The 14,546-nt window shown below is 39.1% G+C and overlaps 1 protein-coding gene across 1 annotated transcript; it reads right to left on the reverse strand.

Moving 5' to 3' along the window:
- Window positions 1-3,392: 3,392 nt before the first annotated feature.
- On the reverse strand, window positions 3,393-13,825 carry LOC127621174 (beta-2-microglobulin-like). Its single transcript, XM_052094681.1, has 4 exons — window positions 13,639-13,825; window positions 6,137-6,409; window positions 5,003-5,052; window positions 3,393-4,820 (listed from the first exon to the last, which is right to left on the reverse strand). The coding sequence occupies exons 1-3, from the start codon at window positions 13,700-13,702 to the stop codon at window positions 5,039-5,041; spliced, it is 351 nt and encodes a 116-aa protein (XP_051950641.1). The 5' UTR covers window positions 13,703-13,825; the 3' UTR covers window positions 3,393-4,820; window positions 5,003-5,038.
- Between the last annotated feature and the right edge of the window lie 721 nt (window positions 13,826-14,546).

Genomic DNA, 14,546 nt, shown 5'->3' on the forward strand with positions numbered 1-14,546 from the left:
AGTGACTGTAGCCTACTTAAAATAATAAGTAACTTAACATTTTACCCGCCTTTTTATTTATTAATACATTACTGGTTGTTGGAAGTGTATTGTGCTGTAGAAAATATGTTAGTAAAATGTTTAATAATATTTTTATTGTGTGAAAATAGTTGTAAAAGTTCATTAGTTTTACTCATTTTGAGTTTCAATACTTTGCATATCAACAAGCCATTGGCTGTCAATGTTAGTGTCTGAATTATTGGGTCACTGAAAACAAACAGAGGCACTTTCAAATTGCCACAGAGACACAGTGTTCATGGTTTTCGAGAAAATTAACAATGAAATAGTTTACTTGTAGTCCTCTTTGCATAAAGGGTGGCATAATAGAAAGTAGCCTACCCCTTTCTGAAACGTAAAGTATGATTCGTTAGCAAGTATCCAATTCCGTCTGAACCGAACATTCTGATTGGTTGCTTTGCTGTGTTGAACTGTCTATCTTGAACGTTCCTTCTGGTCCACTCTCCCGCCTCAAGTTACTTTGTTAGTTTTTAGAGAGAATCTCTGTACACTTAAAAAGTAAACAAGATAAATAATAAGTCAAAAGCATACTTGTTGTTCTGGCAAGCATATGTATCATAAGTCCTTTTGGTGAGCATACAGAAAATCTTTAGGAAGACTAAGATAGGCCTTATAGTCCTTATTCTAAAACAATCTGGCTCAGAATTTAACCTTATTTTGTAGTTTCCAATTGTAATTATATAATATTGAATAATAACAATAAACCAACAAACTCACACACAAAAACTTTTTACATTACACTTTTACTCGTGCCTTGATCCTGCCACGGAATTACATTTTATTTTAAAGGTAATTCTGGCTTTATTTCTCACAACTGAGACTTCATAACTAGTAGTTTCATGATATAGTCCACGCTCACAATGCCAACATTTCCACATTTGCGACTTTATTTTAATTTACATTTAGTTCCCCGTCTGTCGCTCACTTCGACGTGTCGAAGAAGTGACACTAGGCGTCTCTCTTGAGCGCCGAATATACCTCTGAACTATGAAAAAAGGCCAATGAGAAGTTGGCAAACAGAATTTGCATGTCCCGCCCCCAGACATACGGGTATAAAGGCGGGGAAATGCGTCTGTTTCATTCAGAAATTTTCTTCGGAGCCGATGGTCGTGTATGCAGCGAACTGCGAGTCACACACCTGTTCCTCTGCCTCTGAGCGATACTGCTGTTGGATCTACGGCTAACTTCAGCGGCTTTCTTCATCTCTGCACGGCAGTGCAGTTTGCCCCTGGGCGCTTCGACAGCGCAAAACTAAAAGAGTGTTTTGTTAAAAGAGTGATTTTCTCTAAAAGAGTATTTTACTCTAAAAGAGCAATACACAGCGGCGTTGAACGCCTTTTTCAGGACGCGTCTTTATAAAGATGCCTTTCCGCCCCTGTGTAGTTCCTGGATGCGGTAGAGTGCTCTCTGCTTCAGACAGCCACAGGCGCTGTCTCGTGTGTCTGGGCTGCGATCACACCGAGGCAGCGTTTGTGGATGGTTCATGTTCTCACTGCGAGAGCATGACCATGGCAACTTTGCAGTCACGGCTTTCCACAACTTTGCAATCACGGCCACTCCAGCCGCCCCCCGGGTCACTCCTTTTTCTCACTGGATTGAGGATGACGCGGCTGGCGATAGAGGTGATCTGGGGACGCGGAGTGACTCGTCTGGGCTGCCGCCTTAGGGCCAGCACGCCCAGGCTGAGGCCGACACCCAGATGTCCGACATGCTTGCCCGGGCCGCCACCAGCATGGGGATGGACTGGAACCCTCCGTCGTGGTTGGATGATTGGTTCCTGGGGTCTGCGTTCCGCTCACAGCCACACCCCCCCCCCCCGGTCCCTTTATTCCCGGAGGTGCATGATGAGCTGACGACAGCATGGCGAGCACCCCTCTCCACTAGTCACAAAGCCCCTCGCTCATCTGCTCTCACTATCCTTGACGGCGGAGCGGCCCACGGGTACACGGCGATTCCCCAGGTAGATAGGGCGGTTGCGATCCATCTATGCCCCGAGAACGCCGCCACCTGGCGGGGTCACCATGTGCTCCCCTCCAAGGCCTGTAGGACAACTTCGTGATTGACCACCAAAGCCTACAGTGCCACCGGACAGGCCGCTTCCGCCCTGCATGCCATGGCCCTCCTGCAAGTCCACCAGGCCAAGGCACTCAAAGATCTGCACGAGGGTAGTCCTGATCCCGACGTGCTGCAGGAACTGCGCTCCGCAACCGACCTCACCCTCAGGGCCACGAAGGCCACAGTGCAGTCACTCGGGCAGGCGATGGCCACACTTTTGGTTCAGGAACGTCATCTGTGGCTGAACTTGGTCGAGATGCGCAAGACGGACAAGACACGCTTTCTCGACGCCCCTGTCTCCCAGTTCAGCCTCTTCAGCGAAACCATCTCAGGATGGCCATCTCACACATCCTTCCCCGCCACGGGCCAAGCCCCGTCGGCTCGCCAAGGGCGTCTTCCTGTGGCTAAAACACGTGCAGCCCTGCCTCAACCCGGGCACAGCTGTCAGCCCCCGCGTCGAGTGCCCTGCAGGAAGCACACATTCTGTCTCACGGACCCCCTCGAGGACCTAGAACTATAAGGATTTTGATGACTTTATGGGGCATTGGGGGAAGGGTACGTGCAGTCTGATACAGCTCGTCGTTTTGGCACGTCAAGTACCTGGCTGCTCCTGTGTCAGCAGTAGACGTACACGGCTCAGCGCATGGCGTGATTTAAATTGGACCCTTAGTGTCGCTTCTTCGACACAACATCGAAGTGAGCGACAGACGGGGAACGTCTAGTTTATGGATGTAACCTCCATTCCCTGATGGAAGGAACAAGACTTTGTGTCCTCCCGTCCACGTCGCTGAGCCGAGCCACTGTTGTGGCCGGACCATTTCCGGCTCCTCAGAAAAATCCTGAATGAAACAGATGCATTTCCCCACATTTATACCCATATGTCTGGGGGTGGGACATGCAAATTCTGTCTGCCAACTTCTCATTGGCCTTTTTTTTTATAGTTCAGAGGTATATTCTGCACTCAAGAGAGACCCATAGTGTCGCTTCTTCGACACAGCATCTCGTTCCCTCCACATCCGTAACCTAGACACACTCTTCCATCAAAGCAATTTACAAAAATGAGGAATATAAGCAAAACAATACAACAATAACAAAAACTAACAATACCCACAGTTTCACAATACTAAGTGCTATTTTTGGATAGAAAAAATATATTTTTCATATATATACACACACAATACAGAACACAAGTTCTTTATGTTGGAAGTATTTCTCACAATTTACAATATCTTGCAATTGCAACTATATATCATACAATTCAGAGAATTAAGTTAGATCACCTTTTATTTTCTTTATTCCGTGGCAGGATCCAGCTTCCATTTATACCATATGCCGAGACAAAGGCTCAGGCCAAGAATTTATAATTTAAGATATTTATGTTCTCTTGAGAGATTTGAAGACCAAGACCACACTGAGAAAACTGCCCTATCCATCAAATTTTTACACACACTTAAGGAGGAAAAAAAATATATTTTATTGAACCAAATTACAATTCCAAAACATTACAATGTAAGTTAATTTCTAACGTTATCTACCTGAATAATCGCTGATGTTTTCATCATTTCATTGTTTCATTTTAGAGGGAAAAATTAAAAGCTTTTTATGAGTTTGTTTTTCAGCAAAAAACTTGCTCAATCTAATGACTGCATGAGTTACGCTACTGAAATCGAAAGCTTACTATTCCTGAATTATAAAGCGAAGATTACAATTCAAAACAAAATATATTTAGTTGAAGAAATTGCTTATCTTGTAAAGAAAAAAACAAAGTAAAGAATTTTCACACACAATGTATTAGGTGGTATTTAAATTCACACACTTACAGTAATATAAACAGTTCAATCCCAAAGTATACTTCAGTCAGACACGAATGCTTAGCGTCCGCTTACATGACACATCAGGCAAATCTAGTCATCAGCAGTGTGCTTGAGCACTGAACGTGCGTAGCGCGATGAGTGGTGGTGGCGTAGTGGGCTAAAGCACATAACTGTTTCCTTGAGCAAGGCACTCAACTCCAGGTTGCTCCGGGGGGATTGTCTCTGTAATAAGTGCACTGTAAGTCGCTTTGGATAAAAGTGTCTGCCAAATGCATAAATGTAAATTTTTCTAACTGCGCATCTTTGAAAGTGCATGCACCTGGATTTATTTGCACTAATTAGTGGGTCCGCAAGATGACAACACTCACATTTGATCAATCACTGCTAAATTACAGAAGACGAATGAGGAAACAACAACAGTGGATGTGCACATCAAGAGCACTTGTGTGAGGAGGTCTGGAGATACCTGCATTTGTATAACATGAGTGTAAAGAATATGAAAACATCGTTTATGTGTCTGAACTCCTGTGGAGAAATAGTCCAGTATCTCATAGCAGTCATAACAGGAATGCGGCAACTGCCTATGTATGCGCGCACAGTAAAATTAAGTCTATTTCAACAGGCTCATGTTCAACTGTATGCAGACACTGAGCATTTGCATCAAAACCGAAGTATACTTTGGGCTTTAAAAGTTAGGAAGCTCTTATCAAGAATGAAAGCATTCAAATTCTGACAATCTTAACATCATAGGTGGCAGCATCCTAAAAAACTGAAGGTGAGAATTTCATAGCCATCATGATAAAATCAAAGCAAGTGCGTATGATTGCGCTTGCAGTACTGGAAAATTTCTGGAGTCTATATGCAGAGAAAGGGTGAGGTGCTGATTTCAGGTATCTGTTAGAAAGAAAATACATTTACATACTGTGTGTGATAAATGATTCCTGTAATAATACATTTTAAAAAGGCACTTATAGAAATATATTAATAAAAAAATACAAGATTTGACAGCTAAATCTAACAAAACACTTATATAACACTAACAAAACACTAATATATATAAATACAACAAAACTTACTTCTAATTGTGTTTTGCCCGAACTACTAATTGTGTTTCACATATCAGGCTCTAAAAGAAAGAAAAACAAACATTAATTTTATTTAAACATTGTCTCATTTAATCTTATTGGTATCTGATTTAGCCAGATATATAGCTCAAATTCTTCTTTTTTAATGCATACCCAGTTGCCCTCATTTCTTACACATTTGTCAACAGTCACAAGCTGTTTGATTGACACAGCTGTTTTGGCTGTCTGAAGCATATCCCTTCCCGTAATTAACATGGTGGAAAGGAATGTCTTGGGTTACTTAACTGTAACACCCGTTCCCTGATAAAAGCGGAATGAGATGCTGCGCTGATTTAGCGCTTTGGTAACGTCTTTAGGAGTGACCAGCTGTGAATATGTGTGCAACACGTCAATGAAATTGACAAAAATGATAGCCTCCGCCAGGGACATCATCAGGATGCACTGGTAAAGGGGCTAGAAATAGATGCGCCACAGGTGAATCGTCAGGTATTTTGTCTGAAGAGCAGACCTGGGGCATCCTGAGTGCGGCAATGAAGCGCAGCATCTCTTGGTGGCAGTTTGTCCCTCTCAGCCATAGAGCATAAACATGGGAACACACCACTTTGTTTATCAGTCATTCTTCTTTTTTTTTTTTAAGAAAAGAGAAAGGTTTCTGTGCACTGCCTAACAATTCTAACTCCTAACAGAGGAAAGTAGAAAGTTCTGACAGTCAAGAAGCACAACACACACAGAATGATCTGAAGACAAAAGATCTGACGATGCGCCTGTGGCGCATCTATTTATAGCCTCTTTACCGACGCATCTTGATGATGTCACCGGCGGAGGCTATACATTTTGTCAATTTCATTGACATGTTGCACACATATTCACAGCTGGTCACACCTAAAGACGTTCCCAAAGCGCTAAATCAGCGCAACATCAAAGTGTAGCTTTTTGATAGGAAACTAAACTTCAAGAATAAAAGACAGATTTCTAAGAAAGTGAGAATAGAGAATACAGGACTCACAGCCTAAAACAGTTCCTAAAAAAATATCAACACTTTCCTCCACTAAAGGTATTCAACAAAACTGCATCAAGGACATAAATGTGCTTGTTAAGAACAAAATGATCTCTATAAACTCTCACCCCATGTGTAGGTCTTAATGTTTGTCAGGTGTCGGACTTTGCAGGAATACACCTCTCCACTCTGGGGATTGAAGTCAATGAACTTTGTCAGGTGAAAGTCCCAGCCCTGCTCGAAGGCCAGGTCTGTCTGGATGGTGTTTGGAATCACCTGGTCATTCTTGAGAAGGTCAATGGTGATGTCAGGAGGATGGAAGCCACTAACATGGCAGATCAGCACATTCTTTTTGCCGAAAATTCCAGGACCGTGGCTATACACTTGGACTTTTGGGTCAGCTAGTGACAATACATAAAAAAATAAATAAAATCAAAAACTATTGAAGTTACTGGATAATTTTACAAACTCTAACCTCAGGCATAATTATATATTATATGATGCAACGCTTATACAGAAGTTTGATTACTGATTTCCCAAAAAACCTTTATTGCATTAAAATGGAAGTCAGACATTGTCACACCAACTGGAATGTGGATATCAGGAATTAACAGCTGTATACATTAATGATGATTAATCGACTTTATAGACATTACAGTTTTATCGTCTGTTAATGCTGATATTCTGTAAAGCTGCTTTGAAACGATGTGTGTTGTGAAAGGCGCTATACAAATAAAATTGACTTGACTTGACTATACCCCTAGAAAAGATAACATACTTGCTAAGAAACAAAAGCAAAAAATAATATAAAAATTGCCAACGTTTTAATTATATGAAGAATGTGTCAACAGACCAGATTTACTTCCCTTTAATTAAATATTATATTATGTTTAACATTATATCTGTAATTCTAATACAGTTAATTATACCCTTTATCACCTTTTCTCTCCCCTTTTTTCTCCTTGTATTTCATTTTCAGTCCTTGTGAATGTTTTATATGTTGTATTGTATGTATGTAGGCCCGGATTGGCTAATCGTGAGCACCGGGAGAATTCCTGGTGGGCCAGACTGTTTTTTTGGCCGCGAGGGCCGGTGTTGTCATGGCACTGGGTTGCAATACGGCTACTGTCCCTAGGCTGCCTGCACTCACAGCAGCCACTCTTTTTTATTTTTATTTTACCTCAGACCCACTCTTTTTATTTATAATTTTTTCGCAGCCCACTCGCAGAGTGCAGCCTGCAGGTTAATGATGTAATTATCTTTTGACTCCCCCGACAGCGGCACCTTGCTAAAAAAAAAAATAGTTACTTTAACCCTCTGGGGTCGGCAAACGCGCCGGCGCGTTTTGCTGTTTTTTTTTCACATAGCAGCAACATAGACTTAAAATACTCCGTCATATATGGTCATATAAATAAATAAATACAATCAATACATGATTATAAACTATAGAGGGTCTTCTTTTTTTGTGTACACTCATATTAACATCAAAACCTTGTGTTTTTTTTTAATAAATAAAATAAAAAGGTTGAGCTTTCAGCAGTCTCGGTGTTCACGATCATATTTCAGAAACACGTCACTAAAATTAACTTAAACTCCGCAAATTCTTCTCACACAAACATGAAACATATGTCTAAAGAAAGCTTAAAATGTCTACTTTTAAATAAAACAATTCAAATTTAAAACAAATATTCTCCTGCAATGTAATCTGTATGAAACAAAGCGATGTACGGTTTTCCTGGCACAGCTTCTCTAATGTGATCAGACCCACCAGCAGAGCGCGCCATTCATACGCTAATGTGCTGAGGCGATCAAGGGAAAAGTACACGCCCCCGACTGCGAGATTTGATGTAAACACAACACAACTTTTCTGCATGTTTGTAACGATACACAGGTGATCAAACTCTTGGCTATTAAGGAAGAGTTAACATTTTTCTGAGAAGAAGAGCGGGACTCCGATGAACGTTTGTATTTTGAAGAGAGACTTGATCCAGCAGAAGATACAATTTCAAACGAGTAAGTCATTTAGTTTTCATTAGCTGACATGCTATTTTATATAAACATGTACATATTTTACTAGTGGAACTGTTTCCAGACAGGATTCAAAGTTTGACATTTGACATTCGAAGTATTGACATGTCCTAATAGGCAAGTTTTAGTTACATGTAAATGTTGTTATTTACATTGTATGCTGTATGATATAAATATGATATGTAATATGATATAAAAATAATATGAATGTTAGATTATATTTTAATGTGTTTATGCTGCCTCGTTATCATCAACAAAGCTTGTGCTTGCAAATATGTGTTTAGGTTAAATGAGTAAAATGCACTTTAAATATGCCCATATTAGAAAATCAGCATATTATCATATGTATTTTGGATCAAATAAATGCAGTCTTGGTGAGCAGAAGAGACTTCTTTTAATGGTAGTGTAGGTCTAAAATTAAGTAAAGTCTTTATGTAAAGAAAATATATAGTCAGAGTACTTCTTTTAACTTAAAACTTGATTTTGATCATTAAGTCTCCTCACATTAATTCTCTCTCTGTCACATTCCTCATTGATAGGCCCAGAGGAGTGGTCTTTGTGTCCTCAGGTGTGAATCACATCAATATTCATGATCATTCAAGCCTCCTCGCATATTACCATTCAGCACTAAAATTGTCACACAAAAGTTAAATGACTATATTGTTTTGTATGAATGAGTGATCAGGATGATTTTTCACATCATTTTGTAGCAAAAACTCAAGGCTACAAGATCCAGTTCTCAAAAGTCTTGTGGACAAATGTTTAGTATGTGTTATATGGCCTTATTTCAGTGACTTAACATTTTCGTTTTTTCAAAAACCACGCATAAACGTTATTTTCTCAAAAATACAAACCTGTACATACATGTTGCTCACATATTATTGTAGCCCAGGTTGTGCTGAAGACAGTGTTATCAGACTTTAGACATTAATATGTTTTTAAGCAACTGAAAAAAGCACAAATGTCAAGGCATGTCAAAACTTCTCCAGGGCCCAAAACACCCTCAGACCCCAGAGGGTTAAACTTCAGTCAGTGGTGGTTGTGGTTGATGGAGGATATAGGCTAAAATGGACAATAGAACGCGCAAAGGCGGATGCAAGATTAAAAAAAGAAAGCTCTTCAAACTGACATGGCCAAATGTACAAAACTGAGCAGCTTTTTCACCAGCGCACCAAATGAAGACGATGAGAGGGCTGGTATGCTAACGTTAAGCTAGTTCGGAGCAGTGCAATATCCTAGCGGCCGTGCAATACAATGTTGTCTGCAAACCACCGTTCATGTTTACATATAAAACCTTTTCTTTTAGTTTTTCAGCAGCAGCAGCCTCTATTGCTCATTGAGTGAATATAAGTTAGAAGAATAAATGTTAATGAAGAGTATGGTGTAGAGCTGAAACGATTAGTCGACGTTATCGACAACGTCGACAATAAAATATTGTTGACAATAATTTTCGTTGTTGAATTTGTCTTTGATCTCATTAAACGTAACATGAGATCACAATAAACTGTAATGATGACGCGCGAGAGCAGCACTGAAGTTCGCGCCTGAGTCTGACTGAGGAAGAATTACACAGATCACAGTCCAGATGCACTCTAAACTTTCCAAACAGCTTCAGGTGATGTAGATCACAAAGTATTGGGGAATTATACAAAAATATCCAATAAGTAAATACAGAAGCACTCTCATTGTGGAATAAGTGGAGCCGGAGGTCTTTAAAGGAAACACCATGGCGTTACATCTTAAATTCAGATATATTTAATGCGTTATTGCTTTATTAAAGTTCAAATAATATGGAAGCAGGTCTTGTAGTTAACTAAAAACTCAGAAACTGGCATTTCTCTGTGCAGTCAGCGCCTCTTCTATGAGCTGCACGAATGTCCCAATCTAAGGGGGAGAGGATGAAACTGCACCCAGTTGAGAGACACACTGTCACAGAGACACTCATCCCTCGAGCCCACACTTACTAAAGCTAGATTATAACGCAATGGCTCATGACTTAATGAATCATAATATACAGTAGGTACAGAAAGTATTCGGACCCCCTTACATTTTTCACTCTTTGTTATATTGCAGCCATTTGCTAAAATCATTTAAGTTCATTTTTTTTCCTCATTATTGTACACACAGCACCCCATATTGACAGAAAAACACAGAATTGTTGACATTTTTGCACATTTATTAAAAAAGAAAAACTGAAATATCACATGGTCCTAAGTATTCAGACCCTTTGCTGTGACACAGCAATATATTTAACTCAGGTGCTGTCCATTTCGTCTGATCATCCTTGAGATGGTTCTACACCTTCAATTGAGTCCAGCTGTGTTTGATTATACTGATTGGACTTTATTAGGAAAGCCACACACCTGTCTATATAAGACCTTACAGCTCACAGTGCATGTCAGAGCAAATGAGAATCATGAGGTCAAAGGAACTGCCTGAAGAGCTCAGAGACATTTGTGGCAAGGCACAGATCTGGCCAAGGTTACAAAAAAAATTCTGCTGCCCTTAAGGTTCATAAGAGCACAGTGGCCTCCATAATCCTTAAATGGAAGACGTTTGGGATGACCAGAACCCTTCCTAGAGCTGGCCGTCCGGCCAAACTGAGCTATCGGGGGAGAAGGGCCTTGGAGAGAGAGGTAAAGAAGAACCCAAAGATCACTGTGTCTGAGCTCCAGAGATGCAGTCGGGAGATGGGAGAAAGTTGTAGTAAAAGTCAACCATCACTGCAGCCATCCACCAGTCGGAGCTTTATGGCAGAGTGGCCCGACGGAAGCCTCTCCTCAGTGCAAGACACATGAAAGCCTGCATGGAGTTTGCTAAAAAACACCCGAAGGACTCCAAGATGGTGATAAATAAGATTTTCTGGTCTGATGAGACCAAGATAGAACTTTTTGGCCTTAATTCTAAGCGGTATGTGTGGAGAAAACCAGGCACTGCTCATCACCTGTCCAATACAGTCTCAACAGTGAAACATGGTGGTGGCAGCATCATGCTGTGGGGGTGTTTTTCAGCTGCGGGGACAGGACGACTGGTTTCAATCGAGGGAAAGATGAATGCGGCCAAGTACAGGGATATCCTGGACGAAAACCTTCTCCAGAGTGCTCTGGACCTCAGACTGGGCCGAAGGTTCACCTTCCTACAAGCCAATGACCCTAAGCACACCGCTAAAATAACGAAGGAGTGGCTTCACAACAACTCTGTGACTGTTCTTGAATGGCCCAGCCAGAGCCCTGACTTAAACCCAATTGAGCATCTCTGGAGAGACCTGAAAATGGCTGTCCACCAACGTTTACCATCCAACCTGACATAACTGGAGAGGATCTGCAAGGAGGAATGGCAGAGGATACCCAAATCCAGATGTGAAAAAACTTGTTGCATCTTTCCCAAAAAGACTCATGGCTGTATTAGATCAAAAGGGTGCTTCTACTAAATACTGAACAAAGGGTCTGAATACTTAGGACCATGTGATATTTCAGTTTTTCTTTTTTTAATAAATGTGCAAAAATGTCAACAATTCTGTGTTTTTCTGTCAATATGGGGTGCTGTGTGTACAATAATGAGGAAAAAAATGAACTTAAATGATTTTAGCAAATGGCTGCAATATAACAAAGAGTGAAAAATTTAAGGGGGTCTGAATACTTTCTGTACCCACTGTATGTGTCACTGTGCATGTCTTATCTTGAAGAAAATTGGCAATAAACAGCTTTAATAATAAGAGAGAGTTTTTTTTGTTTTGTGAGTTAAAGATGGATTGAAGTGAACAGAAAGGTGAGAGAGGAAGTATTCGCTCCATTATACACTGCAACAAAATATATTTTTGATTTCTTTTGTTTTGGCTTGTTTTCCCAATACAAATATCTAAAACTCATCTACTTTAGGAACTATACTGCAGAAGAAAAAAAAATGTTGGATATAATATTAAAAATTCAAATATTTAAAAATATATACAAATCCTTTAAAAAAAATATTAATTCACCTGAGAAGTAGCATATGAGATATTTAGACTTGCTTTTAGAGAATATACCTTGCATATAAGTATATTTTGTCTTTACTGCACTTGCAGAAGTATGAACAAGTGAAACAATTCACTTATAAAATACACTTACTGTATATTTAAGATACATTCTCTTAAAGCAAGTCGAAATATTGTGTATGTTGCTTCTCAAGTAAATGTATCTTGTTTTAAGGATTTTCAGACAATTTTAAATGGAAAACAAGACAAAAACCCTTGATAGAAATAGTTTTTTTGCAGTGAATTTCTTTACTTAATTAAACTTAATAAAAAGCATTTTTTCCCTTTAGTTCCATGAGTCATTTAGAGATATTTTTAAAAGATGATTTTGTCCTCTTTTTTGTTAGTAAACACGTTTAATACAACCTTTAAGCAGAATAATCGGTTAAGAGCTAATGATTAATCATTGCAATAATTGATGAAAAGTCGAATAATCATTCTAATAACCGTTAGATTAATCAATTATCAAAATAATCGTTAGTTGCAGCCCTAGTATGGTGTACACCAGCTCAAAGAAAAATGCCATGAGATAATTAATGATACCAGATGATTCAGCACTACATTAATGAAACTGACTTGACCAGAAAACTTTGTAAAAAGGGGAGATTTGTGGTGAGAAATATAACAATTTGTAAAATTTGATTTAGTGTCAGAAGCAGAGCCAGGACCCAGTTGTAGGCCTATGCAAGAGATTGATGCTCTCACTGTGGAAGACACAGGAAAGCTGTGTGAATAAGCAAACATGATCACATGAATTACACTAGACCTATAACAACTTTCTATGCCCAAATGTTACTAGTGACCCATAATGTATTTGATCAAAAGATTGGCCTAGTAAATATACAAAATGCCTAGAAAAATACAATGAATTACAAGTCACTAGAGAACAGTGCACTATTGCAGACTTAAATACTGAGGTTTTAATTACATTATTTTAATAGTAATTTGTGAACTAAAGTGGGCAGGTCTAAGGCATGAAACTCCAGGGCTGAAAATGAGTCTCACTCCAGCCCTGTATGTATGTGTAGTCTTGTGAATGGAACTGTGTAATTTCATTTCATTTCATTTTAAATGCAAAAACTAAAATTGATTTCTCAAGAAAAAAAGGGCTTGATTAAAAACAAGTTCTCATGTATCACGTGACAGAACATCTCTGTCTTACAACCACTCAAATCCAGTAAAACGAGTTTTTGTTTTCTTCTCATACACCATTACAGTAGCCTAAGTGAAAGTGAAAGTAAAATGCTCTTTGATATCAGACACAGAAACATGTCTCAGACATGTTTAAAATCTCTGAAAATATTTCTTACAAGCTTTTTAAGGTTACTACAATAAGTTAGGAATATATTTTTAGTAAGCATGTGGGATTTCTCCTCAATTTTAAAAGATATTCTTCGTCCTGTTTTCACGAGGCTGAATTCAGCTTCTTTCCACATTAGCTCGACGTTCGTTACCTTTATTGAAGGTAAAAAAAAAACATCTTGAAGGTACCCGCGTATGAAAAAGAGAGCGACAGAAAACTTAAAACAATAATATATATATTAATATATAATAATAAACTCCGCGTCAAAGAACAAAGGATTTACTTACATTGCTTGGCTGAACAGCTGACGCCAAGGAGCACAACAGCGGCTAAAGTGAATTTAAACCACATGACTTCAATATTGATGTTTCAGATATTTCAAAATATACGACTATATCTCCTCAAATTGACGTCTTTTCTCCTGCGCACTCGTAGAAAGAATGCTGAACAGTAGCAACACGGAACATACGTACAGAAATGACGACACGCCCTCAAATATTGTTCATCCTATCAGAGATGTTATTTTCTGTCGTTAGGTGTTTATGAAGACTTGGTGGTTGGGCAAAGAGTCGAAAAAATTCGGGTTAGCTTCTACTACTAAGTACAATCTAAACTAAATCACATTACACCTCTTTTTTTTCTAGTTAAAATTTATTTAAATAAATTATTTGATGTTAACAATGTAACAAGCAATTTATGTATTTTATTATAAACAGCTGACACCCCAAACAGTCCAACTAATACAACTTATGTGAATTTATCTGGTCACAAAGTGTATCAAGATATAAAAAATACAATTATTTGTATTGAATATTGAAGAAGCAACATGTGTGTAAAGTAATAACAGAAGATTGTTTTTATAATTATTATTGTTGTTGTTTTATTTAATTTTTTGGCTGGGAGGTTATAGTGATAATGTACACTCACTGAGCATTTTGTTGGGAACATGGTTCTAATGAAGTGCCCAATTTGGTCTTCTGCTGTTGTAGCCCATTCTGAGATGCTATTCTGTTCACTATGATTGTACAGAGCGGTTATCTGATTTACTGTAGCCTTTCTGTCAGCTTGAACTCCGTTGACCTCTCTCATCAACAAGGCATTTCCATCTGCAGAACTGCCGCTCTCTGCATGTTTTTGTTTTTGTCACCATTCTGAGAAATCCCAGGAGATCAGCAGTTACAGAAATACTCAAACC

Source organism: Xyrauchen texanus, chromosome 27, assembly GCF_025860055.1.
Source record: "Xyrauchen texanus isolate HMW12.3.18 chromosome 27, RBS_HiC_50CHRs, whole genome shotgun sequence".
NCBI classification, from domain to species: Eukaryota; Metazoa; Chordata; class Actinopteri; order Cypriniformes; family Catostomidae; genus Xyrauchen; species Xyrauchen texanus.